Source organism: Desmodus rotundus, chromosome 7 (genome assembly GCF_022682495.2).
Source record: "Desmodus rotundus isolate HL8 chromosome 7, HLdesRot8A.1, whole genome shotgun sequence".
Taxonomy (NCBI): domain Eukaryota; kingdom Metazoa; phylum Chordata; class Mammalia; order Chiroptera; family Phyllostomidae; genus Desmodus; species Desmodus rotundus.
This window is the reverse complement of record NC_071393.1, coordinates 51,942,933-51,968,741: the sequence shown is the minus strand read 5'-3', so window position 1 is coordinate 51,968,741 and position 25,809 is coordinate 51,942,933. Positions and strand designations below refer to the sequence as shown.

The 25,809-nt window shown below is 40.4% G+C and overlaps 2 protein-coding genes across 8 annotated transcripts in view; one reads left to right on the top strand and one right to left on the bottom strand.

The window, feature by feature from the left end:
• Positions 1-8,089: 8,089 nt before the first annotated feature.
• Positions 8,090-9,778, top strand: INSM2 (INSM transcriptional repressor 2). The gene has a single exon (XM_024551285.2). It carries the CDS (start codon positions 8,090-8,092, stop codon positions 9,776-9,778), a length of 1,689 nt encoding a protein of 562 aa, XP_024407053.2.
• A 2,209-nt stretch (positions 9,779-11,987) lies between these two features.
• RALGAPA1 (Ral GTPase activating protein catalytic subunit alpha 1) overlaps positions 11,988-25,809 on the bottom strand; it is a 256,935-nt gene continuing 243,113 nt past the window's right edge. For 4 of the 7 annotated variants that reach the window (XM_024551306.2, XM_024551310.2, XM_024551308.3 and 1 more), the window contains 2 exons: positions 22,213-22,337; positions 11,988-13,328 (listed from right to left, as the gene is read on the bottom strand). In XM_024551306.2, coding sequence (XP_024407074.2) covers positions 13,180-13,328; positions 22,213-22,337 — 274 coding nt within the window. In that variant the 3' untranslated portion in view covers positions 11,988-13,179. Of the gene's footprint in view, positions 13,329-15,006; positions 15,072-21,584; positions 21,616-22,212; positions 22,338-25,809 lie in introns of those variants that run through there. The other 3 variants (XM_024551309.4, XM_071221931.1, XM_071221932.1) reach the window with 3 other exon arrangements.

Sequence of the window (25,809 nt, the reverse complement as noted above, 5' to 3'; positions counted from 1 at the left end):
GACAGACTGCCTTCATTATGATTCCAGAATGTTTATTTAAGCACACACACACATTATTCTGTGCAGTAGAAAGCTGGTTAGATCGTCTCTACCCTTACATGTTTACAAGCAACACCAAGTACTGGAGAGGATATTTGTTTAGCTTAATCAATTTAATTCTTATTCTATGATGTAAGATTGTTATGCCTAAATTAGCGATAAACGACCGAAACTCAGTGAGATTAAGTAAATTTTCTAAGATCACTTCTTTAGTAAATGATGGTGCTAGAATTCCAATCCTCTGTTTTTATGAGCAATACACCAGCTTCAGAAAATACTTAATCCTTTGAGGCTGGAAGTGAGGATGTATGTATTCTTATAGAAAAATCTCTATAAAATTAGGATGAAGATGTCTTTGTGCAGTATCGACAAAGGTTTAAGTGTCTACAGTACGGGAGAGTTGTATATTGAGCCAAACAAGTGGCTAAATAGTTTGATGAGGCAAAGCTATCTCGGGAGACAGATGATGCTAGTGATTTGGAATGCGTGAGTATCTGAGGATAAAGAACTGCCGCGTGCCCGGCATAATAGAAAATAAATGCCTCTCATTACGGTATCTTATGCCATTGAAAATCCTTTCCCTCCAGCTCAAGTTCACTCTTTCCCAATTGCTTTAAGTTTCTCAAGTGAATCCTAGTTTCAACAGGCAGTGTTTTATGACCAAGTGAAAGTCAAGTTGTAAGTTCTCTCTACTTTCAAGTGTTTAGAATGTGGAAGTTATCCATTTCACTCCTTGCCAATGGAAAAAACACTGTTAGAGATAACATAATAGTATAGTTCAACAAATTATTTAAATCCATTTACTATTTAAATAATTAGGGCCACATCATCTTCTATCAACTACTTCAATATTCTGGCTAAACTCCCTACCTCGTCTCACCTCATGCCCTACCCCCCTTTCTACGTCTTCACCACAACCCAGAGCTTTAGCCCAAAACAGCCATTAGAGTTACCTTTTCAAAGCAAGTATGTGATTAGATCATTTAAATACTTTAGAAGAGTCAGTGTTTTTCACGGAGTAATACCCACGCTGAATTTTAGTGTGATTCTATAACTAATACTCTTTGTATACTAGCCCCAGCTCACCTTTCCAGCCCAGCTCCTCCACTTCCTACCACAGCCCCACCACAAGGGAGAACACTATGCCACTGGGCCCCCGCCACAAACAACCGGGCCGGGGTTCAGACAGCCTGCCCTCGTAGACCAGCAAATAGGTGGCAGAGCCAGGATTCCAACGGAGGCCTGACTCCAAATCGCAGGCTTAATCCAGTGAAACTACATTGTCTTTTGCTTTTGTGTTTTGTGAATGTTGCTTTAACCATATGAAATGAAATTAATTTTGAACATATTAAATGTTATGCATAAACAGTGCTTTCTTCTTGCATCATAATTGTGTCAAATATGCCAGTCAAATAAATTATTCTGTTATTTCTGTAAAGTTTATAGTTGCCACTAATGTCAATAGTTTTCTTTCACCTCAGATACTTAAATAATAATAACAACAACAATACCAACAACAATTCCATTCGTTGAGGGCTCACCATGTGCCTGCATTATGCTGGGCCTTTTACGTACATAATATTTGATGAGCAAAGCACTCTTTGAGGCAATCACTACTATTCCCATTTGTGATGAGAGAACTGGCTGCAGAAGGCCAAGCAAGTTGTTTAAGATTAAACAGCTGGTAGTGAAGCTGGGCTTGAACTCAAGACAGCCTCACTTTACAGCCTGCGCCTCTGACCACTACACAGTGCCATCTCCCTTGAAAGCTCCTAGATTAAATTTCTCAGTAAATAACCTGGATCCTACCCTCCATGCCCTACACCTGAAATTCCCTGGTTTCCACACATAGAGCCTCATCTTGCAAGTGTTGTCTTTCCATCTAAGTAGCTGACACATGTCTCTCTGCTCCTCTTCTCCTAATGCCACGGGTACTGAACAGCTGGATCTAGACACTCTGGTTATGAGCTGGGGTTTATTTTCCCTGTATAGAATGGCTGCGGAGGAAGGAAGTGGGAGTGACCTAAGCCATGGGTCAATTGGCTGAGGTGGGGAAGAAAAGGCCTTCCAAGGGTATATGATGCAAGGGAGACCCTTCTATTCCTCTAATGTTTCTGCACCAAGATTCCCAAATGCCTAGAATCTGGAGCTCCTGTGACTTTGTCTTCCCTCCTCTGTGCTCGGGCAGAGTGGGCTCTCAGTCTGTAGGTTGAAGCAATAAAAAGCAGGAATATTTTTTTTTTTTTTTTAAATCCAGTGGCACATTATTTTAGCCATCCATTCATTTACTTATATGCCAGGCGTTGTTCTAGACCCTGGATATACGGCTGTGAACAAAACAAAGAATCTGTCCTCATGGGCCTTACAGCTCGCTGGAGGGCGACAGGCAATGAAGAAGTCAACAGATAAGCCTACGGTGATGGTGACGGATAAATGCTCTGAAGAGAAGCTGAGTAAAGGGACAGAACATGGTGAAGGGCCATGGGGCGTTAGTGCTGCTCTTCTAGTGAGGATGGTCAGGGAAGAGCCTTCTGGGGCACTGCTCTGTGAGAAAACATCCAAATGGAGTGAAGGAGCCAGTTGTGAGCCTGTCTGAAGGAAGAACATTCTGGCAGAATAAACAGCCTTGAGGTGGAGGTGTACTTGTCCTATTTGAGGAAGATAAGGAGACCAAAGTATATGGAACAGACTGAACAAGGAAGAGAGGCAGGGGAGACGTGGGTTAAGAATAGCCAGGGATTTGGATTTTATTCTAAATACGGTGGGAAGCCATTCCAAGATTTTTAGCAAAAAGAGTGAAATAATCAAATTTACATTCTAATGGGATCCACCTGGCTGTTGAATGCAGCAGGGCAGGAGTGGCCGCAGAGAGACCACGTGGCGCGCGGTGGGAGAGCAGCTGGGACTCAGACTCAGAGAACGTTGGGAGGTAGAGCTGATGAAGTCGGACCACTAACGGACTGAATATGAGGCGTTTGGCTTGAGCCAAAAGTTTCCGAGTTTGGGTTTAGGCAGCTAATTGAATGGAGGTGCCATTTTCAGATGTGAGAATTAGGTTTAGGAGAGGCAATCGAGTAGTTTTAGATTTGTGAGAGCCTATTAGACTTCGCGGTTCTCGTGGGAGAACAGGCCTCTAGCGGCTGCCACTGGTGGTGATCTTTCACAGGCCGTGCCGAGGCGAGGGAGCAGGGACACGGAGAGAACAAAGGTTCTCCGCGCAACGCTTCGTTCAAGCGGCCGAAAGGGATGGTGGTCATCTGAGCTTCTCATATACCCACGAGGATGTCGGAGCAAGAAGTCTCTCTTTGAAAGACTTCCTGATTGCTAATGTCTCAAAATTCCTGAATTTCAATCAAAGTGATTTATTCCACTGTTAGACACAGGAAGCTTACCATGCAAATGGCTTGACAGGTAATTCACATGTGTGAACTTTATCAAAATATAACCAAGCAGATGAAGGTCCTCAGTGTTTAAAAGGGGGGAAAGGTTGCCGTTGGCAAGGTAAAGGATGCAGATAAAGAAAGCAGAGATTTCACGGTCTTGCGGACTGGCCCGTCGATCTGGTTTCTGAGTGAGAAAGCGGAGAAAGAAGAGTTCGTAAGATCTTAAGGATCTTCTAGGTTCATATCTAAGTGGAGGGTATTCATCTAAATTCTTTCTTGCCACTACCTTCTAGCCCTTTTTCTACCTTTTAACCCTTAGTCTCTTCCTAAAACGGGTCTTCACCCCGAAGGCCTGTGGCATGATAGAAGCTTGTCACCTCTTTTGTGGGGCCCGAGTTCACAAGGGTGACTCTGGAGAGGGCCACTTCCCCTGTCAGTTCCCATTCGGTGCTGCCCTGTCAGTTCTGCACAGTGTCCTAGGGAAGGGGCTCCGCATCCGACCCCAGAAAGGCGTTAAGGCGGCTTTTACTTTTTTTTTTTTTTTTTTACTGATTATTCGAGTGATGTATGCTATTGCAAACAGTTGAAACAAAAACAGTTTAAAAAGACCTAAAATTCTGCTAACTAGAGGTAACTCCAACAACATTCTGGTATATTTCCTTCCAGTGTTTTACTCGTTTTGTTTTTCATAATCGAGCTCTTTATTGTACCTGCAACTTTTCATCCTGCTGTTTTTCTTAACATTATGGCACACACGTTTGTCCACGTCACCGTGCTTTTAACGCGCGTAAGCAGCTCTAGCGCAGCTGTGCCCTGATTCACTCAAGGTAATTTCTGATTTCTTACAGTCACAAGTAATACTGTGACAAACAGCCATATGCCTTTTCCTTCTTTTGGGTAATTTACTAAAAGGATTTGGTAAATTAATAAGTACGCTTGTTTTTAAAAGCTCCTGATACACATTGTTACACTGATTTCTAGAAAGATTGTCAAATTACATGCGGGAGGAAGGGAGAGAAACACCTATTGGAACTACCACTGGATTTGCTAGTAAATATTTGACAGCAATTCTTTTTTCCCCACTTTAAATAATGAAACAGCTGTGTATTGTCATAGTAATCACTGTTCACTCTGTTTCATAGATCTCACTCCACAGCAGATAAGGGTTAGCCTGTGTGGTGGCTGGTACAAGGGTTCCAGAGCGGGGAGAACAGCAGACACACCTGTGCCGTGAAACTCAGGAAACTCTTCTTTAATGGAGGTTGGATGTTCCTGGATATTGAGGGGTTGGGGGGATGAGGAGAGGAGAGGCAGAAGGGAATGGAGTGGGAATGAGGTGAGAGATGCCCTTAGAGGAGGGGGAGTTGCCTGGGTCCTTCACACTGGATTGACGCAGAGCTGATGGAAGGGCAGCCCAAAGCAAACCCTTTGGCAACCTGAGTGATGTCGGTGTCCTTTGGATCAGCCAGAGATTTTGATGGCGGGGGGGATTTCTATATAAGGTGGTCAGAAATAAAAATAGCTGCAAGCAGGCCAGGCCCTCTCCTACCGAAATTTGTTTTCCTGAAAATAACAGAGGATAGTTACTGCTTGAACACTGTGCTTCTGAACTATCACAGAAAGAATACAGAGCAATTATTTGATGAATGATTGGACAGACATGCAGATGTAAGACAGATGGCTGGATAGATGGCTGGACACACTGGCACCATCCATTAAACAATATTGCATATCAATTCTATGCCAATCACTTCATTAAGTATTCCACATCATAACTGCTCTTTTGACTTTTAAAGTTTTCACCATTCCCCCCCCTAGAAACAGACACGCAATCTCAGATGTTTAAACGGGGAAGGACTGAGAAGAAGAGGCTCATACATCCGCATTTCCCTTCTCTCTCTGGCAGAAAGCACAGCTAAAGATAGTTTCCTTCATGAAATTTCAAAACCAAATGTCACTCCCTCACTTTAAAACCTTAAATGGCTCTCCTTGCCTGTTTTATGTAATAAAGTCCAAATTACATGACCTGTTCCTTTAGATTCTTTTTTTAGTCTCACATGCCATGACCTTCCCTTCCACTCTTTTGTGTGAAATTTTTTATTGTGGTAAAAAATATAAAAAAATGTTACATTTTATAATAATATAATAAATATAATAAAATGTTACATTTTAACATTTTTAAGTGTATAATTCAAGGGCATTGATTGCATTCACAGTGTTGTCCATCAGTCACTACTATTGGTTAACAAAACTTGATCACCCCAAAAGAAATTCTATAACCATTAAGCCATTGAGTTCTTATTCCCACAGCCCCTGATTGCCAATAATCTACTCTCTTTCTCAATGAATTTGCCTATTCTAGATATTTCATGAAAGTGAAATCTTATAATACTTGTCCTTTTGTGTCTGGGTCACTCTGCTTAGCACAATTTTTGCAGATTCGTCCATGTTCTAAGTACCAGCATTTCATTCTTTTTTACGGCTGAGCAATATTCTGTCATTTGCATATACCACATTTTGTTTATATATTTATCTGTGGTGGAAAATAGGTTCCCCCTTCCCCCCACCAATCTTTGGGCCATTGTGAATGATGCTACAATGGACATTAGTGTATAATTATGTATTTCAGTGCCTGTCTTCAATCCTTTTGTGTCTAGACCTAGAAGTGCAAATGCTGGTTTAAGTAGAGATTCAGAATATTAATTTTAACTACAAAGTGTCAGGTTTGTTTAGTTAATTTTATATGATTTCATGCTACTTAATAGAAAATACCATAATGATGGTATTTTTCAAACTGTGGGCCCTACTCTATTAGTAAGTGATGAAAGCAACTTGTTTGCTATGATCAGCATTTTTAAAAAAGAAAATAGAACTGAATAGAAAAACAAGAATGCAGTGCACCTAGTTAAGGGTATTATTTTGTGAATCTTTTGTTTCAGTTATATGTGTACTGTAAAATATATTTCTTACTGTGGGATCTGATCAGGAAAAATAGTTTGAAGCCCCTGGTGTGGTGGACAAGTGAGATTTGGAATTAGCCAGAACTCAGTTTGAATCTGGGCACTTGGTGACTTTTTACCAGTTATGGAACATCTCTATAGCTCAATCTCTTCATCAAAAAAGGAGAATAATAAAATACCCTTGTTTTTTGAGCTCATGTGTGAAAAGTTTAGGGATTACTTAAGGAGAGTGCCTAAAGTATAGTCAATGATTAACAGATACACAATTACTTCCAAATCTGCTTAAAAATAATGTTCTGCCTGTAAAAACACCTCGTTCACTAGAGGGAAGACAGTATGTGGTACTGAGGACTAGGTCTGTGTGGCTATAGTCAACTTTGAAAACACGTCGCTCAGTCTGTTTCTCCAGTTTGATTTTGTAAGGAGACTTGAACACATAGTTCTTTCCCCTTCTTATTCTCACACTGTATTTATATCTATATTATGGGGACTTTATTATACATTTCTCATATATTTTCTAATTATCTCACTGTCGGCTAGTATTACAAACTGTCGGATGTCTTCTAGTACCTCAAACAACGTGGGGCACGTTAGGGAGAGCTGGATGAAAATCTTCTGAGCCTGGTCGACAGCACACATTTCGCGAAGAATCACTTACATACGGCGAGGCAGACGTAATCCTGATTCCACCGTCTTTCTCACTCGGGTCTACTCCATGCTCTAAACAGGCCAGTTAGGCACTAAGTCATGTCTCTGGGTTGTACAAGTGGAAGGTGTGAGCGGATAGACCACTTTATCTGAGGACGGGGGGAAATTAGATTCTACTTTCCTCTCCCCACTCCTGCTCCCATCTGGGAGGGGCATTTACGAGCCCTGAGGGCTGGGGCGCCGCCAGCTGCCGGCGTCCTGAGCTCCGGAGGCTTGCCAGCACGCACGCTCCCGCACTGAGAGCCCTTCTTCCCTGATGAATTCTCATAGTATCACAGACGCGCGCAGCCTCGATCGATACTGGATGGCAGAAGTGCTGCTACCGTCAAGTGTGGGGACGGGCGGTGGACTTAGCAGCCGTGCCGCCCGGTCGCAGCTTCTCAGCAGCTCGATACGCCGGCAGAGGACGTACACCCATTTCCCGGCGGATACCCGCACGGTCGCCGAAGCCGCTGCCCGGACCTCTCAGCTCTGCCCTCGGGGTGGGGGCGCTCTCCCACCCGGACCCTACGCGCCCGGGCAGCCGCGCCACAGCCGGCAAGGAGGGCGCCGGTGGGTGGCCCCCCAACAGGGTTCCTCGTAGGTCCCCGGAGGAGGCCGAGGTGCGGGGTGCCGAGCGTCCGCACACTTCGGGCCTTACCTTCTGGCGTCCTTACGGGTCGGGTGGCAGGGGGTGGTGCCGCGGGCAGCCCCTGAGCCACCTGCGGGGGCTGGGTGGTGCGGAGACCGGCGGAGGCGGGCAGGGCCGTTCCCGCCGCCCACCCGCCCGCCTCGCAGACCCTCGTGAGCCCGCGGGCGAAAGCCCCGCCCCCGGCACCCGCTCCCACTCCTGATTGGGCGCCCGGCCTCCAGACGGCCCAGCGGTCCCCGGGCCTCCGTCTCAGCTATAAAGGCTGCCGGTGCATGACCGCCACGACGCTCCGGTGGCTGCTGTGCTCGCCCTTTTTCCGCCCCCGTGGCACCCCCGTTACTCCGTGCCCCCCAGCGCTCGACTCCGCCATGCCAAGGGGCTTCCTGGTGAAGCGAACTAAACGGACAGGCGGCGCGTACCGAGTGCGCCTAGCACAGCGGGTCTTCCCCAAGCCGGAGCCCCAGGGGCCGCCGCCCTTCCCCAAGGAGGCTTCCCGTGCCCCGCTGCCGGACACAGAGCGGGCGGCGCCCCCTAGCCCAGAGGAGCCCGGAAAGGGGCTGGAGGAATCGGCAGCCCGGGAACTGTCGGGGTCGCCTCGTCGGGCAGCGGGGGTGAGCCCGGGGCCGCGCAGGCGGGAAGGTGCAGAATGGAAGGTGGATGGCAGGGAGGGTCCCAGGCCCAGCTCCAGCCCTGCGAAGCCGGTGGGCACGGAGCTGCGCCGGGCGTTCCTGGAGCGCTGCCTCAGCTCGCCAGTCTCCGCGGAGTCGTTCCCCGGGGGCGCCGCCGTGGCTGCTTTTTCGTGTTCGGTGGCACCGGCAGCCGTACCAGCTTCAGGGGAGCAGTTCCAGCTGCCGCTCCGGGCACCGTTCCCGGAGCCCGTGCTTCATCCAGACCCGGTGCCCCTCTCGGCTGCCCTACACAGCCTGAAGCGGCCCGCGGCCGCCGAACGCCGCGCCAAGGCACCTCCGGGCTGCGTGTCTGGACCTGCAGCTGCTGGAGTCAAGAAGCCAAAGGCTATGAGGAAGTTGAGCTTCGCAGACGAAGTGACCACATCCCCTGTCCTGGGCCTGAAGATCAAGGAGGAGGAGCCCGGAACCCCATCCGGAACCCCGTCCCGGGGCCCGGGGGGCGGCCGCGCGCCGCTGGGGGAGTTCATCTGTCAGCTGTGCAAGGAGCAGTACGCAGACCCCTTCGCGCTGGCTCAGCATCGCTGCTCCCGCATCGTCCGCGTTGAGTACCGCTGCCCGGAGTGCGACAAGGTCTTCAGCTGCCCAGCGAACCTCGCCTCCCATCGCCGCTGGCACAAGCCTCGTCCCGCCGTGGCAAACGCAGCCACCGTCTCCTCGATTGACGGGAAGCTTCCTCCGTTGTCCTCCCCGGATTCCCGGGCTGTTGCTTCTTTTCTGGCGAAGGGGAAGGAGAACAGCCGAGCAGAACACACCGAAAATCAGCACCTGCAGCCCCGGGACAGCTCCGGAGCGGAGCAGTGCCCAGACAGCGCCCAGGCCCAGGGCCTCCAGGTGTTGTCCCACCTCGAGGCACCGCTCCCTCGGGTTCCCTACTCGGAGGGGGTGATAGGGAGCCGGGTGCCTGGGCCAAGCACTGCCAGCGGTGTCGGGGAACCCGAGATCTTCGTGTGCCCCTATTGCCACAAAAAATTCCGTCGCCAAGCCTATCTGCGCAAGCATCTGGGCACTCACGACGCGGCCTCGGCCAGCGCGCTGGCCCCAGGCTTTGGCCCCGAACGCGGTGCCCCACTGGCCTTCGCTTGCCCACTGTGCGGGGCGCACTTCCCGTCTGCAGACATCAGGGACAAGCACAGGCTGTGGCATGCTGTCCGGGACGAACTGCTCCTGCCGGCTTTGCCTGGGGTCCCCCCAGAAGCTCCGGGCCCGGGAGGGGCACCCGACGGGAGTGCTCAGCAAATCTTCTCGTGCAAGCACTGCCCGTCCACTTTCTTTAGCTCCCCAGGGCTGACCCGACACATTAACAAGTGCCACCCCTCAGAAAGCCGGCAGGTCCTGCTGCTGCAGATGCCACTGCGGCCAGGCTGTTGAGGGCCGAGAGACGCGCTAGATTGCGAGGTTGGCCCTGGAGGAAACATCACGGCAATTTCTGTGGGGCTTTGTTCAACTTGCAAGTTTACCCCCTTCCCTTCCTATATTTTCTCTCCTAAAAAGTCCCGGTAGTCAATGTTCAGACACAGGAGCAGACAGCAAAATGTAAAATCCCTTCCTAGAGCAGGTATGTATATGGGTAGTATTAACATTCCTGGTCAAGAACTGTCAGCTTTAAATCCTTCTTACTTTCCCCATGAAAATAGGATTCCTTCCTTGCTCTCCAAACTCTGAAGATCCCAATGAATCCTATGACTTGTAATTCCTATGGAAAGTCGCAGTGAATTTGTGCATGTCTCAATGTCTACAAAGGATTCTAGCTACCAAAAATGGTAGTCAACAATTTTTTTTCCTGTTGTTATCACAGACACCTATGTAGTTTCTGTCTCAATAGGGTCAGATCTCTTGCCTTGTATTTTCTGTGAATTGGAAGTTGTGATTGGTGCCAAACTTATGGGGTCTGGCGGGAGGGGAGCTGTATATTCAAGACCTGTGTCTGCAGGCAGCAAATATAGGATGTTTGCGCATTTGGGGGGTTGTGGGGATTTCCCTGTAAGCTTTCCTTTTCGCAGTATTAGTCCATTTTTAAGTTAGTGTTTGGAGGTGGGGAGGGTAGTAGTTTACAGGAAGGAGCTGAGATACCCCCAAGATCCTCACCTTCAGCTATTTTGTGTGTAGTATTCAGCAAGAAATACTTTAACCTTAAAAAAAAAAGCTTTTTGGAAATGTAGAACTCATTTTAAGTTTAACTGTTTTAGTAGTTTTTCATTCAAATTGTTTAATGCTTCCATTGTAAATCTCATACAGCGTATTATATATTAAACTACATTCAGCTTAAGGAAGATGTTAATACCTATAATCCACTATGGAACAAAATGGCAATTCATTCAATATCCAGTATTTTCTTTTCAGCAACCTGTTTTAGATTTTTTGTACACCATATTCAGAGTACATTCTGAACCCATGCCCTTATAGCCAGAGTTGGGGACACTGGCTGAGTACAGCTTGACAGCTCATATTTGTAAGATGCTTACCACCAAATAAATGTACATAGCTGGTGCTTTGTTGTGTTTTGTTTGTCTTAAGAATCCCATTACACACAGCCTATTTCTCAAAGCCACATATTATCTCCCCAAAGCCAGTATCCTACTTTAGAATCTTAGTGACCCACTTAGACAGAATACAGACAGGAGAAATTTTATTTTGTAAATGAATGTAATGGTGAGGAAATGCAATGGAAAAATTTCCTTTGAAGTATGGCTGCACAAATAGAACTCCAAAAGGCAAAGAATATGCACTAGTCTTTAAACCTAAAGATACTTTACTACCACAGAATGTCGACAGAAAAGTATGGGGATTGGCTATGGGAGGTGGGGTGGAGAGGGGGAAAAATTGGGACAACTGTAATAGCATAAACAATAAAATATTTAAAAAAAGAAAAATAATTTAAAATATTTTTGAAAAAGCTAATGAATAATGTCATCTGAAGATGAAAAAAATCATGTTAATTGTGCTAATTAAGGTCACTATTTCAAGTTGGTATTTTCACTCCATCGTTACCTATCATCAATCCATTAGCTGTTCACTAACAACCAAACCAAACCAAACCACTACAGAACGTGTAATCAGCTACTTTGATTTTTCTCTCTGCAACCCTCACCTGGGTTGTGGGACACTGTCTGCAGTTTTATCTTGTTCCCAGGGCCATTTGTTTATCTTCTTTCTTAAGAATTTAAGTTTATTTTCTGTATCATATCACAGGACTTTGTTTTTATTTATAAGAAAAAAACCTCAAGTGTACAGGTTTTAGAAACTGTCTGTTAAAAGTTTTGTTCCTGAATGTATAAAGTAAATTTAAGAAATCAAAGAAGCACGAGGTGAGGCTGAGATAAATTGACACTTCAACTAAGTGCACTGGATGGAGCTTCCGGCCCGCCCTTATGAAGGTGTAAAATTTCCTGCATTTTTAATGACTGTGGTAGGATCCCTGAGAAATAAGTTAGGGTTGCATCCTGAGAATTCAAATCTTTTTTTCATGACTAAGATAACCTTGGTTTATGCTTCACATCTCTGCATTAATCATATAACCCTGATTATTAAACCTGAAAATTATAAAAGACAAACATAAAAGACGAAATGCTCATGGACATAAGTGATAATAATTTTATTGTATTACTAAATATTATATACCATATATATTTTTTCACTGTTACAAATCTGTAGATGCTACGTGAATGATGATATATAATTTATATTTTAGAGTTTGCTAGTGTGCTGTATTTACACATGCAGTTAGTACCGTGTCATGCTACATTTCCTTAGGAGATGCCTGTTCAAAACAAAATATGAGCAAAATGTGAGTGGCTCATCTACTGTAGGAAATACTTCCGAAGGGTGGGATGCACACCGACCTGCACCTGCAAGTTCAGTATTAAATATATTAGATTTAATTTAGACTCCTGGGCCATGTTCCTTTTTAAAAAAATACACACAATTTAATTAACACATTTATATTTAGAAAAGTTTTTTCCTTCTTTTCTTTCTTCTTCCCAAGCCTCCCTTTTTGGTACTTATGAAAGAACACAGACACACCAGGATCTACCAGCCAATAATAAAGGGGCACAATCTCAAAACAAACGGCATTTAACAGTGATACCATTTAAAAAGCAAAACATTAGAAAAATATTAAAGCTAAACGTAAATCAAAGTTCAGCACAGTGATTTTTCTGGTTATTAGATATGGAATCACCTGCACAGCTAAGAAACAAGGCATTGCTTTGGGAAGAAGAGAATGCTAAAATTATTTCAGAATTTGAGAAGCCAAAAGACCATTTATTTTAAGTGTTTTGTTTTTATAACATAAATAATCCATACAACTCCTGTGTATTAACAGATCTGCAACTTTTGGTATAACTTCACAAATGCTTAAATTTAAAAATTTACATTTGTAAAAAAATTATGTATTTATTGAGCCCATGAAGTTGCAGTGAAGCATGATAAAATAATGAGACTATCTGTCCAATTATGTTTTGGTTCAAAGTTAATCATGAAATTAAAAGTAAGACTACTTAAACATAATTATCTAGAAAGGTAAAGGGGTGTTGAATAAAACTCCCCCAAATATGGCAGTTGGAGTGTGGGGGGAAAAACCTAACTGAATAAACAATTCAAATCTAAAATATTAAGTTACAAATTATTTAAATCCAGTGGGTTTTTTTTTTTTAAACAATAAGTGTTCAGGAAGGAACATGCGTGTTATGGCAAACAGGAGGCCCGAAAGGGTTAACACTGTATGCATGCTGAGGTGGCTACTGCTGATCACTGCTGGGCTGCTTGTCTCCTTAGGATTTATTGGCTGAGCCAGAGGAACGACGCAGCTTCATGGACATACGGCTTTTGCTAGTTCGAGGAGACATTGGAGAGGCCAGGTCTGCCCCGTCTACCTGCGTTGCTGTGGGAGTTTCACTGGGTAGAATCTCTGGGTAGGAACCTGTGGGAAAAAACAAGAGCATTAGGTCATCTAGCCTCTCATTTGATAAAAAACAAACTTTCACTACTGATCTGTAGCAATGGATCCCAACCTTTAATGGGGTCTTTTGAAAGACAAAAGCAAGCCCAAAACTTGCTTGCCACAACAATCTACTAATATTTCATTTGAAACACAATGACCTGGTGGCTCTTGTCATCATAGTAGCAAGAAAGCGCCAATCGTTATTTCCAGAGCCAGAACTAACTGGACAGGTCCCCAGGAAAAGCAATAGGAAGCAAAAATCTTCCGGCCAGAAAGGACAGGGATCCAAAGCACCATTAGCATGCAGGGAAGGGCTTGAAGCAGGTAAGAAGGACCAATTCCTATCTCTAGGGTATAGGGCCTAACCGAGAAAACGGCCTTCATTGCTCAAACTTGAAAGTTATCGGTACCAATCAGTTCCAAAAGGAGTTCAGCACTATGCGTCCATTAAACATGCTAGGCATTAAAATATGATTTTAAGAAGGAGCAAGACAAATTCCAGGAGGAAGGAAGAGAACAATTTGCATGTGAAAGGCAGTCAAAAGGACAAACTGACCCCTCAAAATGTCTCAATTTAGAAGAGATAAGCAATGCTTTTCCTGAACTTAAACTTTGCAATTACATTATCTAGTCCCAGCAAGTAGGTAACCAGTAGAACTAGAAGATAAAAAATTTAAAAGCAGCAAAGCAATTTCAAATTAGAAAATTCTTTGTGTCATTTACAAAGCAGCTCTTTATCTCCGTACTTTATTTCCATGAATCGTGATTCTTTAATATACACTAACTACAGAACGTTGCACATTGTAGGCTTTCAAATATTTTCTGAATGAATAAATGAATAAGAATTTACATGAAAAATAAAAGCCCTTCAAAAAAACAAAGAAAATCAGCAAACATAACAGAATAGCAAAATTTAAAAAAATTCTGTATGTTTTAAGGCACTTTATTCCACATTTTCTAGGTCTCAGTTACCCAGAAAATCTTCTTTGTGTGTGACAGACACACACAGCGTCCAGGCGGCAGGCTTGACCCCACACAGCTCCCTACTCCGTAGGCAGGGCTCTGGCATGTTCGTTAGCCAATGTGGCACCTCACTGGCACTTCCAGCTCGGAAACAATTACACTAGCACTTCCACAGAATAAAACTTCTGTGTCTAAATTGAAGTTATTAATATTTGTTAACAAACACAAGACCATTCAACAGGGGATACAGGTCCTATTGAGAAGTATCCCTTTGATTATTAAGAATGTGTCTTGGTGAATACTTCAAAATGTTTTTAAGGCCAAATGTTCTAATTATACTTACAAGCAAACATACATTGTCAAATAAAAAATATTTTATTACTCAAAATCCAGGTCTATTAACCTTTTCAAAGTAACTTCTCCAACCTTCTTTCTTTTCTAATTGAAATGACTGGCCTTCAAAATACAAGGAGGAAGAAATATATTTTTGTTCACCCTTGCTCTTCCCGAATATCTGAATTGGTTGACATCAGACCCATACTGGAAAGCCTAGGGGAGAATATGAATCCGTGGCCCTTTTAGGAAAGCACTGCAGACGGATGGCAGAAGGAAGGTGGAGAGCAGTAGCTCATGCTTTTCTGGTAACGCGTATTTTTCCCGGCCAATCATGACAGGCCTTCCCATGGCTATTTACCTTGAGGTGGCCAATGTTTTCTAGCGGAGGTTTTGGGAGGAAGAGAACTATCACTGCATTTCTTTCTTTGTTGTAAATGAAGAAATGGAGTAGCGAGCAGAAGTGAGAAAACAAAAGAGAAGATAGATAACAGATATGAGAGACACAGCGCAGAATTTTACAGGTGTTAACTGAGGAGCAGGGAGAGAGTAGTCAGGTTTTTAATATGAAATACAATTGGTCATGCAACGTGTTAGGGTGATGATGTTTCACAATGGATATTGCTTTGTAAATTCAAATGTTATACTTACCAACTACAAGTTCAAATAGGGAAAAAGAAAAGAAAAAAAGTCTATGAGAGATGCTATAAACATCTACCTTTCCAAGTGGTCACTGTATGGCGGCATGTTATCCTAATCGCTCAGTCATAAATCTCTAGAGCTATACTACCCAACATGCTAGCCACAGCTGCCACATTAAATTAAAATTAAGTAAAATAATTGGCTTTTTAGTGCACTAAGCCACATTTCAAGTGTTCACATGTGGTTTAGTGAAAAACCATACTGCACAGTGAAGATACAGAATATTTTCATCATCACAGAAAGTTTTAGGAGAACACTGCTTTAGCGTATGCCAAATTCAAAGAATATTTTCCTCAAAAACAGGAATTCCCATGTATCAGAGTGAAGGCCCCTTTAGTAAACTGCGTCAAAGCAGGCTTTTTAGTGTGTGTGGCATATATGAGTACCTCCGCATGTACCAACAAATAGTTATGGTACATACTCAGCATACCCAAGCTCTGTAAATACCTGCGAGTAGAGAGAGCTCGATTTTATATGTAAACAATACAGTGATACCTAGACTTCATTTCATATCCTATTCTGCCTAAGTACTAATTCATATCAACTCAGTCATGAAGAATGTTAATTTATTTCTATTATTAATATATCCTTTACTATAAAGTTTAAAAAGTGTCTATGGATTCCTATGTTTATGCATGTCATACTTGTTATAAACGTTGGTACATTACTTACAGACTGTGCCCATATCTTGATGGTATAATAAATCAATTCGTATATTATGCATAGATTACAATGAATTATTATTACAAGTAACATGATAAATATGACTTTGGGGATTTATACAGATTATGAAAGGGAGCTCAATGAATTGATACGTAATGTGGCTTTGTTTGTGCTGCTTGCTGACAGGTATGGCCAGTTTGAAACCGTGATAGTTATAGGGTAAATATAGCCTTTAAAAATACTGTGACTTTGAAAACAATTCCAATTAATACTGAACTAAGAGGCAACGTGAAGTGTGAGAAAGCATGTGCACAGGTTAGACGGACCTAGGTTCAATGTTAAGTTTGTCAGGTTACTAGCTGTTGGATTTTGGGCAAACTGACTTGGGACAGTTTTCTTATTTGCAAAATGGAGACAACACGAATTATTTTGCAAAGTTGTGAGGGACGAATGACTGCAGATGCAAAGACCCTGGCACAGAGCAGGTACACAGTGAGTGTAGCCCTGTCATAAAGCTACTAAACAGGTAAGAGTGAAAATTCATAGACTGAATCAGAAAAAACGAGGATTAGAAAGAAGGGATAGCAGTTTGAAATATTTTTGAAGAAAATGACCACTTACAAAATATAACTGTTGAAATGTGGAGAACAGCACATACTGGTAAGTTCAGTTTTGGGAAAATTAAGGAATTTATTTACTCTTATGCTAATATTCCTAACAAAATATAATCTTATATTAAAGGATGCAGATTACCCAAATAATCTTACTGCTTTAATATTGTTAAAGGATTTGATAAGTGATTAAGATTAGCATGGATGCACCATGGAGTGTCGTCATAAAGGAAATAACATAATTTACAATAAAATAATACAGAAATACAGGCAAACAAGTGGTTTCATTTTAAGATATTCAAGAAGTGCCATTATTGCAGACTTAGAACACCTAAGCTTGTCATATTTTATCTCCTTACAAATGGGAAAACTGGGTTCAAGACAGATTAATTTATTTGAGATCATGCAGATAATAAATAGTGCTAGGGTTTAGTCCAGATCAGTCTGATTCCAGGGCCCATACTTCTCCATGGTAACCTTAAAACTATTAAAAAAAAAAAGACGACCTCAAGGAAAGAAATAGGACTTTTCAATGAGTGGAAAAGTAGAGCCTTCAAAATAAAATTCTCTAACAATTTCTAATTGGTAAATATGACATGTTATTGAGCAACTTCTCTATCTCTTCTCTCTTTCAACAGCAAGAAGAGGTTGAAGATATTTAGAGAAAGTGAGTAATTATAATAGTTGAGGTCCTGGCTGGTGTGGCTCAGTGGATTGAGTGCCGGCCTGGGAACCAAAGGTTCACAGGTTCTATTCCCAGTTAAGGCACATGCCTGGGTTGCAGGCCAGGTCCCCAGTAGGGGGCTCACAAGATGCAACCACACATTGATGTTTCTCTCCCTATCTTTCCCCCTCCCTTCACCTCTCTGTAAATATAAATAAATAAAATCTTTAAAAATAATAGTTGAGATCATGGACTCTCAAGGCAGGCTCTGGTGAAGCTATTTTTTTTTTAATCTTGCAGAATTACCATGAAGATTAAATGAGAGAATGCATGTATAATACTTAATGCAGTGCCTGGCACTCAGTAATGGCTCAATTATTATTTTGGATTATAATTATTATTATTAATAATAATTATAATCATTATTATAAAGTATATTCTTTCAGATCACTTCAGAGGCTGGAAAGAAAAGTTTAAAATAACATTTCAAGGACACTGAGCTAAAAAGGTTACCAACAGCTATGGCTAAGTTTTGATGATTCGTTCCATCCAAAGACTCAAAGAGATGGACCTGACCGTCAGAATGCTGCCCCATGACTTGTGGCAATACGGATTTTGTGAGTGACAGTAACATCGGTTAGAATGAATGAAGATTAGATGCTAGTCTAAGTCTTCATAATCACTCTTCTCTAAATTGACCCCTTTTTGGATGGCATAGAAATATTTGAATTTTATTACTTATTTTTATAATATTTAAGTAGGAACCTATACGTTTTCTAAAGGTAATTACACAGTTCTGTGTAGGTATAGGTGTGTGTGTGTGTGTATGCATATGTACAGAGAGTCAAATAGCATGCAATCCTTCAAGTTTTAAAGTACTAAAAATTCTAATTTGCAGAAAAACAATAAATCCAAGGGGAGTTAATTACTAGCACAAACAAAGTAAGATAATATTAGAGGTAATTCTACATATACTACACAATAAAGATTAAACATTTTTATGTCTGATAATATTAAAAAAAGACAACATTGGAAAAAAAGTGGGTGTTATTTTTAATGTTGAAATTGAGAAAGACGGTATTTACTGTGCATTTTCAGCAAAAAAGTCCTGTTTCTTGTTGGCATTCTGTAATTTATTTTATTTAAAAAAAAAGATGATTTGAAAAGACAATGTGCTGTTAGGGAAAAATATCTAGATTTTGAACTTCAATGTAATTTGGCCAAGAAGAGGAGTGATTTCATTTTCAAGTTTAGATTTAGAGGAGAGGTATTCATGAATACAAAAAAAAGTTAAAAAAGGTCACTGTAAAACTTTTGATATTTTCCACACACACATGCCTGACAAAGATAAAGGGAATTTTTTCCTGTAACTTTTTTTTAAATAAGGGACAAGAACAATCTAATAACGTTTTAATGTAGTTATTGTGTGTCGCACTTTGTTGGTCTTCCCTATCTCCCCTCAATGACCTTAGGGATAAAAATAATTTCCCTTAAGTATCAGTCTACTGCCGCAGACAGAGTCCATTTTGAGAAAACACGGTTATGAAATTTATGGATCAACTGTGATACACCAAAAATGTTTTTCGTGTCTATTTAAATAACACTAAAAATTATCTAAAAAATAAAAGTCCTCTTTGGATTTCAATGTCATCACAGTTGCTACATTACTGTTAGCCAGAAAGTGGGTTTTTAGATAATCTTAAATCAAGTTAGTCAACTTAAAAAAAATAGTATTTTTCCACACTATACCACTGAGTAGAATTATAAGATTGTTTAGAAAGATTATATTCTTTATATGATTATCATATTGGCATTACTTTAAAACTTAAAACTGATTTCACTTGCAATTATACATGTACTTCCTTAATGTGGCAAATTTTATCATCTGTTAAAAAGAATGAACCCCAAAACTTAGCACTATTATGTAATTTTTGTAAACCGTAAGTCAGGTCCACATTGCTGTTATGTGGTTTATTTCATGCCTTCTCTGTCCTGCTTTGACTTATAGCTTTAAAGGGAGCTCCATATGGACGTATGGTTAAGGAGAGGAAAATCAAAATGAGATGAATGAAAGAAAAAAAATAAAACAATTGTCCTTCAGATAACACTGTTTTTGTTACTGTAGAAGTAAATGTTCTATTTTTATATTGTTTTGAACTGGGAATCTGCTAAAAATTCCTATCTTTAACAACTACGGAAGTATAAAAATGTATTTCGTAATACTGGACCCATTTTATTTACAGGTAAAAAAACACTCTCAAAAATTAGTGTTTGTTTCTAATAGTTCCTAAAGGCAAAGACAATTTTGAAAAATTAACTGGACATTGCCCTGACTGGTGTGGCTCAGTTGGTCAGATGTCATCTAGCAAAAGGAAGGGTCGCTGGTTCCATTTCCATTCCCAGTCAGGGCGCATGGCTGGCCTGTGGGTTTGGACCCCAGTCAGGGACGTACAAGAGACAACTGATGTTTTTCTCTCACATCAATGTTCTCTCCCTCTCTTTCTCTCCCCAAATTAACTGAAAATAATTTGTAGCATGGTATTATTTTTATGTTAAAATGTGTATTTTCATTACTATTTAGGTAACTGTTAAGCCCTGGCTGGTGTGGCTCAGTGGATTGAGTGCCAGCCTGCGAACCAAGGGGTTGGTCGGTGGTTCGATTCCCAGTCAGGGCACATGTCTGTGTTGCGGGCGGGGTCCCCGGTGGAGGGGCACGTGGGAGGCAACCACACACTGATGTTTCTCTCCCTCTCTTCCCATCTCTCTAAAAATAAATAAAATCTTTAAAAAAATTAAAAAATGAAGCCAACAGAGCCTTGACTTGGTTGCTATGTTATCCTTTACTTAATGCCTCAGAAAGTGAGAATACTGCTTACTTCCCATATTACATATCTGGCAAGATATGTAGGGTAATATGCAAATATGAATGGAACATTAAGGAGAGGAATATGAAGGACTGCAGCTGGTAAACAGCCACAAGGTTAAAACTGACACCCTTTAGTCTGAATGTGGTCCTATTATCAATATTTTTCAGTTGTGAAATTTATAACGACTACATGATACACAAAAGTATTATTCATATCTATTTTAATAATGTAGTCTATCAGATACTCTCTTATTAAAAATGGCAGGTATACTTAACTAGTTTTACCTTATTATTCATTAATGTACTTCTACTGTCTGTCTTTTACCATGTCTTTATGCCAAACTGAGTAATTTTAGATAGTATCAACCCATTGAAGTGAATATTACACTTTTTAATCTCTCTTTCAAAAGGTTCAACCGAGTCTTAACATAATTCTCTCGCTGCTAACTCTTTTATATCAATCAAAAGGGCTCTACGTTTTAGATAAAGTTATTTTATAATGGCCGATTACATGGTGACAGAAATGGAAGCTTTAATTTCAATAATTAAACCTCAATTTAGAATTACAGTAATTTTTTTCCAATAAATTAGACGAGAGGAGTACTGTGCCTCTTAAACTTATTTGATATAAATATAATATAAAGAGAATTTGAAGGCTTACTATAATGAACTTTGAGTATATTAAATTCTCTTTTCCTGCTTCTTTTGAACACCATTAAAATAGTCACTTTTTTTTTCAAATCCTCATCCGAGGACATTTTCTCATTGCTTTTAGAGAGAGAGAAAGGGAGAGAGAGAAACACTGATGTGAGAAACATCGATGTGACAGAGAAACATTGACTGGTTGCCTCCAGCACACCCCCAGAGAGAGGATCTCATGCACCCTGACTGGGGATTGATTGAATCTGCAACCTAGGTGTGCCCTGACCAGGGATCAAACCCTCAACCGTTTGGTTACAGGACGATGCTCCAACCAACTAAGCCTCACCGGCCAGGGCAGAATAGTCATCTTTGCATTTCAGGTGCCTAGTACGGTGCAAGACACACGGCAGGGTAACTGTTTGATGAGTTAAGATGGCCAATAACAACGCAACACATTATAAAATACAAAGACGTACCATTTCAGTTCAGGAGCACTACTTTCTCATGCTGAGAAACAAAGAAGGTTAATACAACAAGGTGTAACCAATTTCAACCAAGGGTTTTATCATTAGTTCTTTTTATCCCAGAGCCAGTGTTAGTGTTTCATGCAGACTTGGGTTAGTAAATATAATTCTGGAAAAAACTTAGTGACAACTTCTGAAATGTTTAGTATGAACCAGGGCAGTGTTAAGTTTGCTTACTGTCTGAGTTACAAGCTTAGTGCTTGCTAAATTTTTAACAAAGGAAATAGGGGAAGAACAAAGAATGTTTTGGTTGACACTTTGTCTTACCTTCAGATAAACAGAACTGATATTTAATGATCTAAAGAGGGAAAATAAAATAAATGAAACAATCATAAGGAGTGCAAAGTATTACAGAATAGGAAGGCCATGAGTCATTTATTTTCTTACTGATTTCTTCAAAATTAGTTAATAGTAAAAATGCAGTACCCTCTTATAATCTTTAAATATTATAACATAATTCAGTTTAAAGTACTTATATATCTAGACTGTTTGACTTTATTTGAAAAATTAGAGATAAGGCAATATTCTTGGCCATAAAATTTGATCCTGCAAAGTTGACAGAGTGCATGCTCAACTCGGGTTTCTCGTGCAGATACTTCCTTCTGTAAGGGTTCCACAGGGGTCTCTGCCCATCAGCTCAAATAACATGTGGTACATGCACTTCCGTGAAGACTACTGACTTTCAAAGGAATTCCACTTAGGTAAAAGAAACTATAAGTCAAATTTATAGGCCAGATTCAACTATTAAATAATGATGAAAAATTTATATTTCAATGTTGAAACTGGAATTTTATTCAAGCAAGTTTTCCATGATTTGAAGAGTTTTTAGAACAAAAGGGTATTGCATTTCAAGTTCAAATGATGACAAGTAACTAATACTTGCTTTTAATCTTACCAGCATCAGATGGTAAATGATGGTAGGGAGCTGGAGAAAAGACCTGCGCTGCAAAGTCTTCAAATGTCGTTGGTTCCAAATGGTGCTGGACAATTGTTTGCAGGTATCGTGCTCTCTCCTCATAGCTGGTTTCCTTCAGTTAAGGATGAAGTTAAATGCAGCTCACATTGGAAAAGAACAGATCTCATCCAAAAGGACTATGGCGATTGCCAAGCTCTTAGTTCTTGATAAATATAATAATTACTCATTAACTATTCTTGCATATATTACAAGTATGGCTTTTTAAGGAGTTAAAAATATGGTTTTAAACGTAAGTTTACACTTTAGGATATCGCTATAAATGGCAGCTTAACAGAGAGACATTTATTAGAAAATAATTAAAATACTAAACTGTTGCAAGAAAGAAAGTTAAGTTTACTTGAGAAAGAATTCAACTGCTATCAGGTCAGCTTAGGCTCATCTTATCTTTTTAATCAGCTTCAGATCTGCAGATTTACTCTGAAAAGCCACAAGTAAATATCATACTGCTTAAAATACTATGTCTGAAATTCTGTATTTCTCATTTGTAAAGATTTATTGTGAAAAATTCCTGCATATCTTCCTCGTTTTCTAAAATCTCTGCATTTTCCCAATTGTTCTCATTTTGAATGAAGACTGCTGTTGCTGTAATCCTTGAATAACTCCATGCGGTTAAGATAAATGCATAGTTGAATCTGTATGTCAGGAAAAACTACCTAGTCAATTACAACACTGAAACAAGCAGGAATATTTGCAAAGAGACCACAGGACTCCTACATACTGTCTCACAAAGCATCTACAGGGCACTGACACTGACAGAAAAATACTGTACTTCCCTTTCCCCACATTTTCTTCTCTGATATTATTGACAAGCAACCAGTGCCTTGAAGTGTTGTTGCTTTTGAACAACCCACTCCAGGCTTCCTGTTTCAGCAGGCCTGATTGTGCTGTTAGCACAGAGAGGGCGAGAAGGAGAGAGAATATTTCTGTTGTTCACGAAAGCAACTATGGAAATGGCTGTCAAAATGTAGAGCAGCAGGCAGCAACATACAATTATCAGGAAAAACTCACACGCTGACTTCATGTCGTATAGTTCCTGAACTGAGAAATCAGTTAACCTTTCTTCTACAACTTTAAAAAGTTTTCCTCCTGTACTCACTATGCTATGTTGATAGGCTGTACATAAGACATTTAAATAAGCACAAACAATAATAAAAATTTGTCTACTGGCTGGTTGTTTTTCACTAATTTTCCAAAACTCATTTAAGTATTTTCTCCTCAAAAATATTTTTTTCTTTTCTTTTTTTTTTTTTAAAGAATTGCAATTCAATTATTGTAGTTCTACAATTCTAGAAATTGTAGCTCAAGTCTACAACCAAGACCAAGAAAAAAAGTTGGGGAAGGTAATTTAAAATGCTAATTCAAAGGGAGATACCATAGCAAGTTACATTTATAAAAGAGCGTAAGAGTAAAGGTAAGATTATATTAAATAGGCACTTGACTTAGATTGCGGTATCTTTTGCCATCTAATTGGCTTGAGTACTCTCTTCTTGCATTATGATTTATTTTATGCATTGAAATAATCTGAATTCCAATTCCTTGCCATCCATTATTTTCCATTTTATACACTGAGGTTGAACTTCAAAAGAATTTTACTTCTGAAATGGGCAGCAACAGCACAAGATGCTATATTAAAATGATCAGCGGTAAGTAATTATTTTATGGAAGAATCATATAGGCATTTTTGAGTGTTACCATTGGAAAGAAATATAGCACACTTTTAAAAGAGGGTATATGGTTATAAATGGAAGAGGATGAAACTGATGGTTCAATCTAAATAATACCACATATCTCTCAACTTGTTGGAAAGTACTTTTTTCATTGGGGGAGATTCACAGCTGCCGAATTTTCTGCAGTTAATAGAGTCCTTTGATTCACAGCAGTGCCCCTTGTACAAAAAATACTGGCCTTTGTGTATTACCAGAAACTAATTTTCTATTTGGCTGAAAAGGGAAAAATGGGGTTATTGCTTCTCCCTCCTACAGAGCTTTTCATTATGCCTGATGCACTCAACTTCTAAGCTCTTCTGAGAAAAAAAATAACTGAAGAGGCAAGAGGTAGAAAAATGAGCTTGTTAGCACATTAGAAGTGAAGTATCTTGGTGGGCCCTAGAAATTCCCAGTGGTGTGTTAACTTATCACTCTATGCATGCTGGCACTGATAGTCTCCCAATTGATCACTCTCTTTTCGCACCAAAGGTGCTGCCAGGAAGCAAAGGCTGAAGGCCCACAGGAGAACAGTCTGCTATCAAAACAAGCTGTTTTTAAAAGTCTGCTTGAATGGGTAAAATGCTTCATGGAAAGTAGGGTGGAGACACCTACCTGCTTTTAAAAATGCTCTACTTTCAGAAGGCCTATAAATGAAATATTTTACTTTATCTTATTATATTTAGAGTTTACACAAAAATTAAGCAGAAAGCAAGCAAATGTTAATATTTCTAAAGCAGGGAGGATATTTCCAATGTAGTAAAATTTATTAAAGCAAGAAATGACTATCTAGATAAAATTCATTTTGGAGTGTAATTCTACTTCATTATACAAAAGAAGGAGATTTATAAAATTCTGAAGAAACCCTAGTAAAAAGCTATACAAAGTAAAATTATCCAGGTACAATGTATTCAGTTTATATAAAAGCACATGATATATTTACTAAAATTACAAAATATCTTCATTAGTGAAAATGATGCTTTCTAAAAGAATTTTCAAAGAGTGAAACAATCATTAATGGTTGAATTTAAATGAATTTAGTTACAGCACTTACAACAAATCAGGAACACTAATATCTGAAGTTTCCTTTTTGGGGGGTTATCTTTGGAAAACACTGCTATTTTAGTACATAATTATATTCTACAGTAACTCACCTTCTAAAAATTCTTTATAATTTTCAAAGTTTGATGTGGCCAAATAAACAACAAGATCAAGACAAACCAACCCAATCTATAGTAGTTACATCTTTTCCTCTTTTTACTTTGGAAAACACACAGCAATAAGGAGATTTAATGAACTCTGAGAACTTGAACCACAGTGCTAAGTCCACAAACAAGGTGTTTATTCCTCTATCTCTTATAATAGTTTAGACAAAGTTAGACACTTAGTCCTTAAAAGGTCGCTCTCTAGGGAAAAGATATTAGTACCTGTAAATTAAGTGGCATATACAAACTTGAGGGCTATCCACAATAGGACAGCTCAAGCTATATTCCTACTGTGAGTGTGTGCTGCCGTTGACATTGAAATTTTAAAAAATGACATGGGTGAGATGATAAAAAGGTAATGGTAAACTAACAAATTCAGAGCAAAATTTAAAGTACAAGTCTAAGTTGAATTAAAAAGGTTTTTATTGTAAATTTAAAACCACCCAAGCCAGAACTAGCTAATAAAAAGCCATTTGATGAGGGAGACTTTTAGCTGGTAGGAATCTTTAATACAAAACTAGCCAATCAAAAGAAATAACACACAGGTGCTGCAATCACAGCAATATAATTACCCACTAATCCTCCTTCCTTCTACTTTCTGAAAAAGC

Excerpts from the sequence above, each read along its gene's own strand:
- INSM2 (XM_024551285.2), top strand. The coding sequence starts at position 8,090 with ATGCCAAGGGGCTTCCTGGTGAAGCGAACTAAACGGACAGGCGGCGCG.